The sequence below is a fragment of the Cricetulus griseus genome (genome assembly GCF_003668045.3).
Source record: "Cricetulus griseus strain 17A/GY chromosome 1 unlocalized genomic scaffold, alternate assembly CriGri-PICRH-1.0 chr1_0, whole genome shotgun sequence".
NCBI classification, from domain to species: Eukaryota; Metazoa; Chordata; class Mammalia; order Rodentia; family Cricetidae; genus Cricetulus; species Cricetulus griseus.
Genome location: NW_023276806.1, coordinates 161,929,511 through 161,946,539, shown reverse-complemented (window position 1 = coordinate 161,946,539; position 17,029 = coordinate 161,929,511). Strand labels below are relative to the sequence as shown.

Here is a 17,029-nt window from a genome sequence, read left to right as displayed (position 1 = left end):
ATCTGGACCATGTCATTCCTTTTCTTAGAACCTTCATTTTCTCATCTTACTCAAAAAGACCAAAATAAATCTAAGACCTTAAAATTACTTATGAAGTTCTACATGTTCTGAGTCATGTAACCTCTGTGATTATGTCCCTTCTAACTATTATTGCTCACACCACTCCAACCAGCTCCTCTTGTTTCTGAGATTTACTGCTACCTCAGGAGTTGTTAACACACCACTGATGCTCTTCTCCCTGGTGTTGCCATAGCTCACACCCTCCCTTGCTTCAGGTCTTTCTTCTCAGAGAAGCCTCGAAACCCTAACACTTTCAATCCTATACATGCTTCCCAGCTTGGCCCTCCTTTTGTATATGACTTCAGCACTTAGATAACTTTGTGTTTGCTTGTTTACCTTGGTTATTGTTTGCCTCCCTCAGTAAGCACTCCATAACAGCAGACACCTTTGTGTGCTTTACTCACTGCCATAGAACAAAATTAGTTCCTTGGCTGAGACTAGACATAATGCTGTTCACTTATAGAACAAAGGAAGTGATAAATGAATCCAGTGTTTTTATCTCTATTTGTCTGATTCCTGTGCCACTTCAAACTCAGAAGGAAAGATTGCTTACTGCAGAAATGACTTATTGTCCCCACCTCAGACAGACATCACAAAATTCCTATGCACACACCACTAGACTGTGCTTTCCAGAGGGTAGGCACTGTGTCTCTTTATGTTCAGTACTAAGTAGTGCCTGGCACCCAGTGCTCAGTAATAGCCAATAAATGATAGAAAGAGGAATAAACAAATACAAAAGGCAAATTCACTTCTAACATACATCCTGCTCTTACATAACAAAACTAACTTCTCTTACTTCCTAGGCCATGTAATAATAGAATCTGTATTAATTTAACCCAGTCAATTATATTTTCTATACTTATAAGTCCCATGTTCAGGCAATGTTAATAAGTAAAGATATGACCAGTGAAACTGCATTGTATTGTAGAAATATGAAATAGTGTGTGCATGTGTTTACACATGCCTGTGAGGCCAGAAGTCAACACTGGGAGTCTTCCTCTATTAATTCTCCACTACATTTTTGAGACATGATCTCTCTTGGCTAATGACTGGCAGGCCAGCATACCCTCCACCTTTTCAGCGATGGGATTATGGGTGACTGCGTGCTACCATGCATAGTTTTTCACTTGGGGAGCAGAGATATGAACCCAAATTTCATGAGTTGCTTTATGTTTGCACAGCTAGCATTTATCAGCTGAGTCATTTCCCCATCTTTATATATAACTAGGACATTTAACAGATAAATAAATTTTAATAATATATGAATTATATATAAAATAAATGTGTTTTCAATAATCTTAAAGTACTTTAATTTTTTCTCACAGAAATCAAAAGAAGTAAGATTTTCTGACCATCGCCAAAAGCACCCATCAAGCATTTGCATTGCGTAATTCTATCACAACAAAAGAAAGTTGGTTCTCTTCCTCGCATTTGCTTAGAAAGGTCATGTTACAATAGGCTCACCTGAGCTTCTCGGAGTTTGGCTGTAGTGCTTTGCTGAAGAGCTTGCTGTTCTTGATGCTGTTGCTTTGATTTTTCTAACTGATGCTGCAATTCTGTGGAATTTGTTACCTTTTCCTTCAACTTAAAAAAATGTAAAATGTTAGTTGAGAATTTAAGATATAATGTGATCATTCATAAATATCTGGCATTATGTCAATTCTCGAATTGGAAAAAAGATAAATTCAAGCCATATGGGAAATACCTTTAAAGCAGTTTCTCATTATTTATAGAATCTTAATTTCATGATTAAGAAGCCATCCTCTATCCATTAAATCTTTGTTTGTTTGTTTTTCAGGACAGGGTTTCTCTGTAATGTTTTGGAGCCTATCCTGGCACTCAGTCTGGAGACCAGGCTGGCCTCGATCTCACAGAGATCCGCCTGCCTCTGCCTCCAGAGTGCTGGGATTAAAAAGGCCTGTGCCACCAAAGCCTTCGAATTAACAGATTTTAACCAGAGCATTTGTTCAATTCAAATAAAACTAATTCAATCATAGCATTTCCTTTAACTGCATAAGGTGCCACCTGAGAAAAATATAACTTCTTCTGGGGGAAACGTTGATGAGATGGTTTGGAGGCATCTGTCTGTGGAGCTCGGATTTGGACTTAGCGACTGATCCATGCTAAGCAAGCTAAACCACTGACCTGTATCACATGTCCTATATGGCTATTTATGAAGACTCAAGTCCTCAGTACATATAACATCAATGTTTACATGCTGCTCATGATCCCCACCAGCTGTGTGTTGGTTTAGGAAGCAGTTCTTCCTATGTATGAGGAGCACAGCAGCCTTGGGTAGGATCAGACCAAGAAGGCTTCTTGATGAAAACTAAAATGTACTTTGTGCATTTCCAGTGAGAACTTTGAGGACTATAATAACAATAAAACATAGTAAATTTAAAATGTAGTAAATAAGTAGGACATCTAACTGGGGAGAAATAAATGATCTAATGTTAAATAAAAGCAAGTATAGTTAAAGTTCTTGACACAAAGCTGAATGAAGTTACCATGTTTAAGACACATGAAGTCTAAAACCGTGCTAAAACTCATTTTCAGATGCTAGCTTACCTGCTCTTCCAAACGAGAGAGCTTGAGCTGTAGGTCAGCCACTTGTTGTTCTTTATCCATCAGCTTCTCACTTGAAAGCTGCCTCTGCTCCTTCAACCTACCATGAGCTTCCCCTAGTTGGCGCTCTGTCTCCAGAAGTTTGCTATGTAACTTTAAGACAGAAACAAAGTATGCATGTGCATGTAAGTGTAAACACACACAGTACCACCCACTTCACTGAGTTTTTACCAGTTAACTGTATGCCACCTTCTCATTTTATATCCGTTACACCTTATACTACAGAATAACTTAAACTGCAAGTGAATTTCAATCACAGAAATTATAATAAATCACATAAAATTTTGAGTAAACACTGCATATTTTGTGCCTGTTTTATTTTCCCTTAAAAAAACACAAGACACTTGGGTTGGAGAGATGGCTCTACAGTTTAAGAGTGAAAGACCCCCGCCCTTAGCTTTCTCTTTTAAGTTTCCCCGCGTGCAGCTGGCGGAGTGTGCAGCTGGCGGAGCGCGTGGGGAATACATCCTCCCCTGCACCCCCCGACCCTTGATCCCCACAGCTGCCGGCACTTCCCCGAAGGTCAGCCATCTGGACCGGCAAAAGATAAAGGCCATTTCGCCTGACTATTACGGTGCCTTTTTCCCCTATAAAAGGACTCCCCTTCCGGGGCTCAGGGCTTAGCCTAACAAAAAGCTAAGTCCCCGGGTGCCCGGCGCCATCAATAAACCCTCTTGTTCTTGCATCCAGAGTTCGTGGTTTCGCTGATTCCTGGGTGCGGGTCTCTTCTGAGGTCTTTCAAGAGCACTGAATGCTCTTCCAGAGGACCCAGGTTTGATTCCCAGCAGCTCACAACCATCTGTAACTCCAGTTCTATGGTATTTGACTCCCCCTTCTGGACTCTGCAGGTACCAGACATTTATGTGCTAGCAAAACACCCACACACAAAAATAATTATAAAGCCTCATCTCAAGCACCCCAAGAATTTTTAAGTAAAGAACTGTGAACTCTCTGTAACAGCTAAAACCTACTACAGACCCCACACTGGGCACCATTCTAAGCAATCTTTGTTAATTAATAAATTCTTCACAATGGTGTTGTATGTGAATGGTATCTTCTTTTTTATTTTTTTCCTTAAGGGAAACTAAAATGAAAAGGAATGGAATCTAACACTACAGGTTGTAAAAGCCCAATTGTTGAGACGTCCCTTTTTTTTTTTTTTTTTTTTTTTTTAAAAACATGACGGTTCATGGCCATCAGACTCAGCAGCTGTGGTAAGGCGGTGCTCACCTGACTGACTTCCCCTTGCAGCTGTAGCCCATGCTGCTCCTTGTCTTCACGCTGCTGCTGCAGCTGCTTGCACTCTGCCTTGAGACGCTGCTGCTTGCTGCCCGCTTCCCGCAGCTCTTCTCTGAGCTTCTGAGCAGCCTCTGCCCTCTCACTGAGTTCTGCCTGGACCCTCTGCAGTGAGCCTTCAGAGGCAGCCAGCCTTGCCTGAAGCTGCTGACAGTCCAGGTCCCTCTGATGCAGGGCTGCCTGGGTATTCTTTCTACTGACTGACTCCTCATTGTGCTTCTCCTCCAAGTGGGTGTAGTCCAGTTCTTTCTTCAGCAACTTTTCAGTCAAGTTCTGAAATGGCAATTTAAAAGTGCACATTTTAATACTCTTTAACTATTTCAGTTTTTCAAACTATCTTTGTAGCAGTAAATATTACAGTGTAAAACTGAAAATACTTTAGGAAAGAGTTATGGGAATTTTCTTATTGATCATCATGATTAAAATGTACCAATACAATACAAAACTTACCGAGAAAATATTGTCATAACCAGAACACATCTATCTTGTATTCTTTGGGGAGGTATGCAACATGTTTATATTCCTGCTTCAGTTAAAACACTAGTGTGCTACAAAGCTCTCAAGTGGGTCTTGCAGCTCCCTGGCAGTGGCAGCTTCAGCACAGCAGTGTCGCCTGCCTTGCTAGTGTCTGATTCTACTGTTGCACTTTTCTCACCCCTTCTGATAAAGACCATTTTTTTAGAGTTACAGGATAAAATGAACTCAAAATTTCTTTCTGGGTATAAAAAGTAATGATCTAAAGTTAATATTTATCTACCTCATATTTTATTTTACTCAAACTGGCAAAATAAACATAAAAATAACACCATCAATCACATATCTGGATCAATCAACCTGAATTCCAAGGCTGGTCTCAGTACGGTTGTTACAACTGACATGGAATATTTTAAAACAAGTAAAATATGAACAAAAATTTAACTTCCCTAAGAAAAGTGCACATGCTGAGAAGACACTAGAGACACTACCTGATCTGTCATTGGACATTAGGACATTTCCTTATACACTGTGCAGGAAGGGATGGTGCAGAAATAAGAACAACCAGACCCTCCATATCTTAAAGAGACTACTCTGTAAGTAAGATAGTATGGTTAAAACAGCCTTTCTAAACCAGCTAAAATAAATTACAGGGACATTTAAAAGGGCTGGGGATGTCATCAGTAGCAGCCAAACACCTTTTTAGTATGAATTTGAAAGTCAGGGGAAGGGAAGGAAAGAAAAAGGGATATAAAGGAGATCTATCACAGGAGAGGGCAGGGGGATGAAAATAAGTTTTGTTTTTACAACTTTTGAGAATTTACTATATGAGCTCTGTAGTTACATCACTTGTTTCCATCCCATGTTCTCTCCCAACTCCTTCAAAGTCTTCCCCCACTCCCTTTCAAATCCATGGCCTCTTCATGACTCTCTCTCTCTCTCTCTCTCTCTCTCTCTCTCTCTCTCTCTCTCTCTCTCTCTCTCTCTCTCTCACACACACACACACACACACACACACACACCCCTTCCTGAGTGTATTTCCTGTTGCTCAGATGCACATGTGTTTAGTGCTGACCCTTGGGATTGGGTAACCTGTGGGGGCTCGAATCTGGAAAAGACTGCTTTCCTCTCTCAGCAGCCATTATTTGGTTGTAGCATTTCTAGCAGTGGGGTCTTGTGAGATTTCCCCATCCATGATGGATTTCAACTGGTCATTACACAGATCTTGGTTAGGTGACCATGTTGTTAAGATTTCATGGGTACAGTCACTGCAATATAGAAGACACACACTACCTTGCAGCAGATGCCCTGGTCCATGGGGAATCTTTCTGCCATCTCTTTCATGATGCTCCCTGAGCCTTACATGTAGGGATTATGCTGAAAATGCATCAATTAGGGATTGCCAAATAATAATTTTTTTAAATGAGCTAAATCAGGTAAAGCTAAAAGGAAGAAAATAACAGTCTGAGGTTGTTTTCAGAGGGGTGAGAGTAATTAATGAAGTATTCAAGCTGTTAAAAGTGAGGAGGAAAGAAGCAGGTACAGGTGGGGTAACAGCAAACCTTAGAGCCTCAGTGGGGAAAGGCAGGGAGAAGCTTAGGTACGACATACAGTGAAGGTTCTTGAACACCTATCTGAAAAAAGCAAGTTAAGGTGATTATCCAAAAACACATTACAAAAAACTAGCATCCAGAACAGTAAGTGTATAGAAGAGGGAGAGGGTTGTATTGGCTAGTTTTATATCAATTTGACACGCTAAAGTCATCTCACAGGAAGGACCCTCAATTAAAATTCAAATCAAAACAATTCGGAGATACCATCTTATTCCTGTCAGAATGGCTAAAATCAAAAACACCAATGACAGTTTATGGTGGAGAGGATGCAGAGAAAGGGGAACACTCTTCCACTGCTCGTGGGAGTGCCAACTCTTACAGCCACTTTGGAAATCAGTATGGTGGTTCCTCAGGAAAATGGAAATCAGTCTCCCACAAGATCCAGCAATTCCACTCTTAGGCATATTCCCAAAGGATGCACATTCATACAACAAGAACATCTGTTCAGCCATGTTCATAGCAGCATTATTTGTAATAGCCAGAACCTGGAAGCAACCTAGATGCCCCTCAACTGAAGAATGTATGGAGAAAATGTGGTATATTTACAAAATGGATTACTATTCAGCAGGGGGAAAAAAAAAAAGAAATGGAATCCTAAAATTTGCAGGCAAATGGATAGAACTAGAAGAAACCATCCTGGGTGAGGTAACCCTGTCACAAAAAGACAAACATGGTATGTACTCACTCATATGTGGATTTTAGACATAGAGCAAAAAATTACCAGCCTACAAATCTACCAGAGAAGCTAGGAAACAAGAAGGACCCTAAGAGAGACATACATGGTCCCCCGGAGAAGTGGAAAGGGACAAGATCTCTTAATCTAATTGGGAGCATGGGGGGAGGGGAGAGGGAGTTAGAAGAAAGGGAAGGGGAGATGATGACGGGAAAGGAGGACAAGAGAAAGCAGGAAGGTTGAGTCAGGGGAAGAACAGAGGAGAGCAAGAAAAGACATACCCCATCATAGTGGGAGACATTATAGTTTTAAAGAGAAATCTGGCACTAGGGAAATGTCCAGAGATCTACAGGGCTGACTCCAACTAACAATCTAAGCAATAGTGGAGAGGCTACCTTAAATGCCCTCTTCTGATAATGAGATTGATGACTACCTTGTATGTCATCCTAGAGCCTTCATCCAGTAGCAGACACACACAGCCTAACACTGAACTCTGGAATCCAGTTGCAGAGAGGGAGGAGTGATGAGCAAAGGGTCAACACCAGGCTGGAGAAACCTACAGAAACATCTGACCTGAACAAGGGGTTGCTCATGGACCCCAGACTGATAGCTGAGAAACCAGCATAGGACTGTTCTAGACCCCCTGAACAGGGAGGTCAGTTTGGAGTTCTGGACAATCTATGGGCCCACTGATAGAGGATCAGTATTTACCCCCAGTACACAAATGGACTTTGGGAGCCCTCTCCACATAGAGGGATGCTCTCTCAGCCTAGACACACTGGGGAGGGTCTAGGCCCTGCTCCAAAAGATATGACAGACTTTGAAGATCCCCCATGGAAAGCCTCACCCTCCCTGGGGAAAGGAATTGGGATAGGGGGTCAGTTGGGGGCAGGGGAGGAGGAGATGGAGAGGGAACTGGGATTGACATGTAAAACAAGCTTGTTTCTAATTTAAATTTAAAAGAAAAAGAAAAGGAGAGAAAATGTAACAAAGAAAATGGCTGTAGGAACACTTGTAGGGCATTTGCAGAAGGGCCCGGCCCATTGTGTTCCTGGGTTTTCTTGGAATGCAGGCTAACCAAACCAGGGGAAGCAAGCCAGCAAGCTGCACCCACTCCTCCATGGCCTCTGTATCAGCTCCTGCCTCTGGGTTCTTGCCCTGTTTGATTTCCTGTTCTGGCTTCCTTCAATAATGGACAGAACTATGGAAATATAAGCCAAATAAACACTTTCTTCCCCAACCTGCTTTTTGTCCTTGGTGTGCCATCCTGTCAATAATTAAGACAAGGGTGAACAACAAATTCAGAGAGGGTAAACCGAAATTTGCAACTATCAGTCAACAAAAACATTCATTCCAAAGAGGCAGACAAAAGACTAGAGGAGAAATGACACTTTGATTCAACAGAGTATTAGGACAATCTTTTTATTACACACATCTTATTAATTAGAACTTCAAATAGTCTCTGTATAATGGCACATTCAGAACTCACATTTAGAAAAATAACATTTTAGATTCATACACTAAATTAAATCTGTCTATTGATTTATAAAAATCATTTTTAAAGAGTGTAAGTTACTGAAATTCCTATTGGAACCACACTCACAGATGCCAGCCATTGGTGGCATATCAATTTTAAATGTAGTATGAAATTAAGGCTATTGTAAGTTAATCTTCTTTCCCACAGGCTTACTTATAAAGTGACCAAGTAACCCACCCTTTCTATACATCTTCCAGACATCTTCACTCTTTAACCAGTCAGAAGAAGAGGGCAAACAATGACTATTTAAAATTCACCTGTCCTCAAGTACTAATCAAACTCTATCAAGCTCTATCTAATCACAGTACTCAACTTTTAGTACTGCTTAAAAATATAGTGGAATCCTTTAAAGAAAATAATGACTTTGTTCAATTCTCCATATCTATCCTTACAACAAATTTTGAGATAGATATCCTTCCTATTTACAGATGAGAAATCCGAAGTTGAAAGAACCTAATACAATTTAACCTAGGAACAGAGTCATTATTATGATTCTAAATCAAATTAATTTCTTAAAATACATAATTTAGACAGCAAATCAATTCATTATCCCTAAAATTTGTCCTACTCAAGTTTAAATTATAAGGTGCATATGAAGCCTGACTAATAATCACTTGTGTAATGAAATCCTTCCTTTCCTCCCTTTTAATTTTCTCATCAATTGTTTTCCCATCATAGTTTCTTAAAGGTAACAATTTCCCTATAATAGGTTTCATTTGTTATTCTATTGATACTTGCCCAAATAAAAGGAATGAATGAAAAAGAATGGCATTTTTATTGCTTTATAGATAACTATCTGACACCTTACATTTTATGACCTGCATAGACTCTTACATTGCTCCATACCTTTTGACATCAACATTCAAAACTGAAGTTCTATTAATCCCTTTACCATTATAAATCCTCCTCAGTAAACTTAAAGACTTAGTTAAAAGTTATGTGTTCTACACAGGTCTTTTCTCACTTAGTAGGCTGTAAGTTAGGAAAACTTTGACCATAGCCTGGACCCAACCCTGTTATCACAACATTTGCCAAGACAAACAATACAAACAAAATTCACTGAGGTGTGTACTTAAAGTTCATGAAACCCTTAACACCTTCTTGGTTTGTTTACTATCCATGTTTATTCTAAGAAACAGATAATACTATCTCCAGAAGAGACTGGTCAATAAACAGCAAAGCTGGGATACGATCATGTCTTTGCCTACTGTGCTATCCTGCTCATATCAGTACACCCCTTGGTATTAGTTCCAAAATGTTTCCAATGTGACAGAAATCTGTGGACATCCAAGTCCATAGGTAAAATTGTGCAGTATTTACATAGTCTATGCATAGTCTCCCCTATACTTTAAATCATGCCTAGATTGTTTAAACAATGTAAATATTTCATAAAGAACTGCTTATTGAGGTTCCAGACATGGATCAGCAGTTAAGAGTATTTGCTGCTCTTGTAGAGGACCCAGCATTTGGACATTAGCACCAGCATGGCAACTCAGAACCATCTGTAACTCCACTTCCAAAGAATCAAACACCTTCCTCTGGCTTTCAGGAGCACCAGGCACACATGTGGTACACTGCTATATATATACAGACATATTCATAACATAAAAAATAAAAATCTGATCCACAGCTGCTTGAATCTGTAGCTCTGAAATCTGCAGACACAGTAGAGCAACTGTATTATACAACAAGATGGTAATACATAGCAGTATTTTAAGTATCTGCCTTACCTGGTCCTCACTTTGACCTATGTACATTTGAAGGCTAAGATTGCTAAAAGGGAAAGCAGTAATACAGATAAGATGACAGATGAGACCCTCCAAATAACTCAGTCTCTTAAAACCACCTGTTATATGAAGAGCCTTGGATATGTGATTTTGTTCAAAATTTATATGAAAATAATTAATCTAAGTTACAAAATTATGTTTAAATACAATTTTATTAAAAAGTAACAAGGCAGTTACTTCCATTTATCACTTTGTTTTAATATTTTAAGACAATTAATAAACACTAGATTAATACTGAAAACTTAAACAGCAAAAAATAATATTTCAATCTATTATACATTTTATCTATCTACACTGATGAGGCCAATGACCCATAAAACTGCATATGTTATTATACATACCATCCACCAAAAGATAATGTACAAGTCAGGCTAGGTGGCACAGGCCTGAGATCCTGGCTACTTAGAAGGCGGAGGCAGGAGAATATCAATTTCAGCAGGAACACCCTAGCAAGACCCTGTCTCAAAGTAAGAAGTGAAAAGCAGGAAGGCCTAGAATATAGCTCAGTATAGCATGCTTGCATAGGATGCACAAGGCCTTAGGTTTAATCTCTAGGACCACCAAAAAAGGTTATGTGCAGAGATTGACAAACTTAAAATACTTGGATATTATTACTGCCAATAACTATGATTTAGGTGAGGATTGGACAGCAAGGACAAAAAGGATAGGTAGATTAATGAAAGAGATGGATGAACCTTTAGTTTTGTTTTTATTTTTTTTTAATTAGATCCACTAAATGAGCTTGAGTCTCCTCACACTTCAAATCTATTCTGACACTAAAAGTAAAGCTGATGAATGGATAGCTTATATGCTGTACAATGAAATGTGTCAATACTTGAAAGATCCAAGTCACTTAGTGAGCTGGTATTTTTAACATGACAAATGATGCAATGAAATCCCATACATGAGAAGATCCACTCAAAAGGCAGGAGAGACAGAAAGTTCACTGGTCTGGTTTAAGATTCTACATAGTGACTAAACTCTTGAGAAGCCATCACTACCAAGAATAAGATAAAAACAACCATGACTATCAGAAAGGCTATTAAGGTATTCCTCCCTTTCCAACTACATAATTGTGTGAGAGCAAATTTTCTTGATCTACTTGTCATAGCAGACTACCAATATAAAAACAGGCATGAGACTCCAACTATCCTATATTAAGCCAGATATTAAAGAGGTTTGTAGACATATCACCACCATTCTTAATGAATTCATGTGTTTGCCCAAATAACCATTCTTCAGAACAATTATGCTAATATGTAATAGGTTAATATTTTTAAATTAATAAATATTTTTTAAAATTTAAGGTCTAGTATGATGACTCTACACAGATAAAACCTCTCTTTTTCACCTCCAACAACATGAACTCCATGGAGTTATTAATGATTTTGAGAACATAAAACAGAACTGCTAGTAAAGGGCACATGCAATCAATGACTCTCAATCTTAGTAGCGTCAACTTACAATAACATCTATCATTTCCAATCGCTTTTGAGGTTCAGCAGCTCTCTCCTCAAGTTGTAATGAGCTGCTAACCAGAGCAGCAGTTCCTGAAGACTTGGCTAGGGCTGGAGGATGTGCTTCCAAGCTCATTCACATGACAGGTGCCATGGGTCTTAAGATTTACAGCCAATTATATGATCTCTTTTTCATATTAAAATTTTATTTTTCTTGACTTTTCTCTCTTGCTACAGTTCACAAAAACATTAGGTTTAAGTTATTAAATCAAAGCCAACATTTTCATCACATCTTTAAAGACAAGCACTTAATTACACTCTACTCCACTAGTATTAATAAAGACCTGGTTAGGGAGGGACCATTAGTAGGAGCTGGAGAGATAGCTCAGTGGACAAAGCATGAGCATGAGTATGTAAACCTACTATCCATGTAGCTGGGTGTGGCAGCACACACATGGAATCCTAAACTTCGGAGATGGATACAGGAGGGGCTGGGAGGCTCACTGGCCAGCTAATGTAGCTGTTACAGGTTCAGTGACTGGCATGAAAAAAAAATAAGGTAGAGGAACCAGCAAGATGGTTCAGAATAAAAACACTGCTGCCAAGCTGGACCAATTGAGTTAAATCCCTGGAACTTACATAAAGGTGGAAGGAGAAAACTAAGTTCACAAAGTTGTTCTCTGACCTCCACACATACACTCTCTGTCCCACATCACACAACACACACACACACACACACACACACACACACACACACACACACACAGAGCCCAAACTAAGGATGCATGAAGAAGCCTTAAGGAAATCCACTCACTGGTTTGTTAATAATTGAAAATTACAGTGTCAAACACATAATACCTCCCTATGAGTCATGGACAGCAAAGGCTATTGCCGACACTCTTGGGTTACCCACCAAAACTAGATGGTAAGATCCTTTTGCTGAAGATACTACTCATTCTTGTGCATGACATAGAGAAATCAGCTTATAACTGATTTGTAAATATTCCCTGCTAATTAGCTTACACATGTTGGAAAGTACTATGCAGGCTACCTGGAGAGAAAAGACATCAGTGGTCTTACACAGCACTGGATCTTGCAAACTACAACAATTACCTGATAGCAAGATGTGCTCACTGGTACAATAATAGCATGACAGTTATGGTGGTAACCAATAACTTCCTGATTAGAATCCACAGAAGGATTTCATGCCTGGAACTCTAATCCCATTAAAAAGCCTATGACAGGGATAACATTGGCCCTATGGTGGTACATACTATTGTTTCAATAAATAGTCATGTTATCAATAACAGACTAACTGTGGTTATGCCCATAGTTTTTTGCTTATTTCAACTTTAGTCAGTGAAGCTTCTGTTTACAGTGGATAGTGGTTAATGCAGAGGGACATAACCAACATACCAAGTATAAATAACTGAGTGTTCAACTATAGATGGGTCATCTGTATCAGAACTTCTCAGAAGGACAGAAGAAGAATGTAAGAGCTAGCAAATGGGAAGGGGGGCCTGTGAAAGGATGATTTCTGGATATGCCATGGCTTAATGCATGCATCAATCCACAGCAGCCTCGGGTATCAGCACAAGACCTGTACAAGATCAAGTCAGTCAAAATTCCAGCATGGATTTATAAGTCCCCCAAGTGCCCCCCACTACCAGATGAGGAGCTATTGGAGTTAATAGCTGCTAAGGGACAGCCACTCTCTTTGGGTTCCTGACTACCAACAGACTGTTCATGTCCCAGAAGATGGCCAAACACACCTGCACATATGAGCAGTACTAACCAGACTCAGGTAATCATTAATAACAATTTTTAAGGGAACATAAACTTAGGAGGGAGAAAGGGTGTCAAGGGTTAGGAGAAAAGAAAACTAGGCAGTGGAATAAATATAATCAATATACAATGTATGAATGTATAAAACTTTCAAAAACAGATTAATAATTAACAAATACCTAGCTACAAAATAAATAAATGAAATATTTTTAAAAGGTGGACAACAAAGTTGATTGTGGTGGTGCATGCCTTTAATCCTAGCACTCAGGAGTCAGAGGCAAGCAGATCTCTGAACCACGTCAACCTCTGCCCTCAGTACATACCAATAAAGGCATACACACCTACACCTACACCTACACCTACACCTACACACACACACACACACACACACACACACACACACACACACACACACGCCTAGTATAGTGGCATATGCCTATAAATACTAGCACTTGAGAGGCTAATGCAGAAGATGAGGAGTTTGATGCCAGCCTGGGCTATGTAGCATGTTTTAGGACAGCATCAGCCATATATATAGCAATACCCTGCTTCAAAAATAAAATAAAACAGTAAGAAAAAACCTGAAAGTTTTATACTTCCTCATTCCAAAATTATTACAAAGCTAATAATGACACAGTAGTGCTGGCATAAAGAGAAATAATGATGAGTGGAGCATAGTGTCTAGTAATAAACATTCATGGTCACAAGTTTGTATCCCCTGCAATTCTAAAATCGTATTTTAAAATTCTAAGCCCCCAAGGCAAAGTTATTAGGAGATTTTGCCTTTGAGAGGTTATTAGAGTTTAGACCAAAGCCTCATGGTAAGATTAGTGTTCTTATTAAAAAGAAAAAAGAAAAATGACTCAGAAAGATCCCTTGTTCCTTCTCATGCAAGGACACAGCAAGAAGGCACCATCTATGGACCAGACAGCACACTCTATCAAGATATAAAATCTTGTGCCTAAATTTGGATGTCCTAGTCTAAATAACAGTGAGAAATCAATTTCTGCTAATTATAGGCTACTCGATTTATGGTTTTGTTACAGGAGCTGAAACAGCCTAAGGCAATGGTCAAATGACTTAAAAAGAGTTCCATGACCAAACAATAGGGAAAGGACCGTTTTCAACAAACAGTATCGGGAAAAATTAGTACCCACATGCAACAGAATGAAGCAACACTTTAGTCTTATATGTATACAAAATTAGCCCAAAGCTAAGTCATAAACATAACATCTAAGATTATAAAATTCTTAAAGAAAATACAGAGGAAAAATTCATGATGTTGAATTTGTCAGTAATTTCTTCCATTTGTTACCTAAAGCACAGGCAAAAAAAAAAGTCTAAAACCTAAACAAGTGTTGGTGAGGCTATGGTGAAACTGTGTAACCTGTAGATAGTAATGCAAAAGGATGTATGTAATGTCAACTGAAATCAATATAGTAGTTCTCAAAAAAAAAAAAAAAAAAACCTGAAAATAAGACTAGGATACAGCTCTGTGGTCAAATGTTTATTTAATACCGCATTCACAAGGGCCTGGATTTGATCCCCATCATCACACATACGTACATGCCTGCATTCAGTCTATCTTCATGTTCTTACATTTAGCCTTTCTTCTTGTCTTTATGTTATACTGTACCCTATGCGTGTATGTGGGTGAGTGCACGAGCGCAAACACACACACACACACACACACACACACATTACTGGCTAAATTCAACATTTGAAAGAAAATGCAAGTTATAAAAGATGATATAAAGCTAATTGTTTTTCTAGTTCTAATTCTGTCAAGGATTTTTTGGTGGTGGATTAAGTGCATAAAACATATTTGATACTGAATGCATGAAATTTAATATGAGGCTTCATAGCTTGCACTCTGGCTTTTGGCTTTGAAGGCTGTCCTGGAACTAGCTCTTGTAGACCAGGCTGGTCTCGAACTCACAGGGATCCTACTGTCTCTGCCTCCCGAGTGCTGGGACTAAAGGTGTGCACCACCACCCGGCTATAGCTTGCATTCTGAATGCCTACTCTATATAGTTCCCTGAGTTGTATAAACTTTGGGTCTGATTGATTTGGTGTGTAATGTTTTTATTTATTTTTAAGGTTTTTACAAACTTATAATAAGCTATTACTTATTATTATAAGTTTGTAAAAAAATAATAAACTATATATATATATATGTATATATGTATTACAGATATATAATAGAAGTACCATATGACCCAGTAACTTGATTCCTGGATATATAGACAAAAGGATTAAAAACATGGCTATAAATATATTTGTACATCCATGTTCTAAGACATATTATTTATAATAACCAGAAAGATGAAAGCAACCCAAGTGTCTGTTGACAGATGAATGTATGCCATCCAACTCAACCTGAAGTTATCATTCAACGCTAAAGAAGGACATAAGGTATAATACTGATGAATCTTTCAGAATTTTATATTACAGAATGTCAGTTACAAAAACACAAATACTTTATGACTCCACTTATAAGGGACCTGGGATTGTAAAAGTCATAGAAATACAAAAGAGAATGGTGGTTGCGTGGAGCTCAGAGAAGGGACAATGGGAGTGTTCTTCTTTTGGTGTAAGATGCAGTTTTGCAATATGAAGAGTTCTTGGATACTGGTTTTTGCAACCATGTTCATATACTTAACATTTAATACTAAACACACACAGAGAGAAAGAGAATCATCCTGTCCTATTGTACAATTGTACAAATAATATTTAATGAAGATGAAATCTATTCATCACTATATGTAGCTTTAAAATTCTTACCTGGTTTTTTTGTGTTAATTCATTAATTGAACCTTTAAGTTTTTGTATTTCCTGTACATACACAGCAACTTCTTGGGGGCCTTTGGCAAGTTCACTCCTTAGTTGGCTTATTGTAGCCTGAAAAGTAAAGTAAAAATTAATGCAAACAAAATGGAGGTACACAAAGATTTGAAGACAGTATGTTTTCTTTTGCTGTTGCAGTTAATTGAAGTAGTACTTGAAACTTGAAACTTTTCAACTTAATTCTTTATTTTATTTATTTTATTTTTATTTTTATTTTTTTTTTTTTTTTTTTCCGAGACAGGGTTTCTCTGTGGTTTTGGAGGCTGTCCTGGAACTAGCTTGTGTAGACCAGGCTGGTCTAGAATTCACAGAGATCAGCCTGCCTCTGCCTCCCAAGTGCTGGGATTAAAGGCGTGTGCCATCACCGCCCAGCCCTTAATTCTTTATTCTAACACCATTAATAGTCAGTTCCACCTAAAACTTTTTGCTTAAAATTAATATTAAAAATACCACACAAGATATATAAGTTCATTTACTTAATAATATATCAACTGAAATGCTGACATCTTTATTTGTCTAACATCAAACTGCAATTTTCAATTTCATGGTGTTAAATCTATACTTTGAGCCTCCTTTAAAAAGGAAAACCAATTATGTCTAGAGTTTCTCCAAGATGCCACAGCAGAAACTTTTCTGTTCATTTCAAGATATGCATATCTTGAAATGCATGTGGCAGTTTGCTGTGGCAGTAATACCTCTGCTCAGAACTTTTCACTACTTTCTTACAAACCTATAGTATACAGAACTTATTTTTAAAAATATTTTCAGTGGTGTTGTATCTTCATCCATTTAGAAAACAATGGTTTCAAATTTCAGAGGTCAATTACACACATTAATGACTGTATTGGATGATCAAGCACTTGGACTTATTTTAA

At 38.4% G+C, this 17,029-nt stretch overlaps 1 protein-coding gene across 4 annotated transcripts in view; it reads right to left on the bottom strand.

Annotated features, from left to right (window-relative positions):
- Positions 1 to 17,029, bottom strand: part of LOC100758601 (early endosome antigen 1) — a 90,915-nt gene that overhangs the window by 31,393 nt on the left and 42,493 nt on the right. For 3 of the 4 annotated variants that reach the window (XM_027394125.2, XM_035450476.1, XM_035450477.1), the window contains 4 exons: positions 16,092 to 16,208; positions 3,916 to 4,254; positions 2,629 to 2,778; positions 1,525 to 1,644 (listed from right to left, as the gene is read on the bottom strand). In XM_027394125.2, the coding sequence (XP_027249926.1) occupies positions 1,525 to 1,644; positions 2,629 to 2,778; positions 3,916 to 4,254; positions 16,092 to 16,208 (726 nt within the window). Of the gene's footprint in view, positions 1 to 1,524; positions 1,645 to 2,628; positions 2,779 to 3,915; positions 4,255 to 11,529; positions 11,727 to 16,091; positions 16,209 to 17,029 lie in introns of those variants that run through there. The other variant, XM_027394128.2, reaches the window with a different exon arrangement.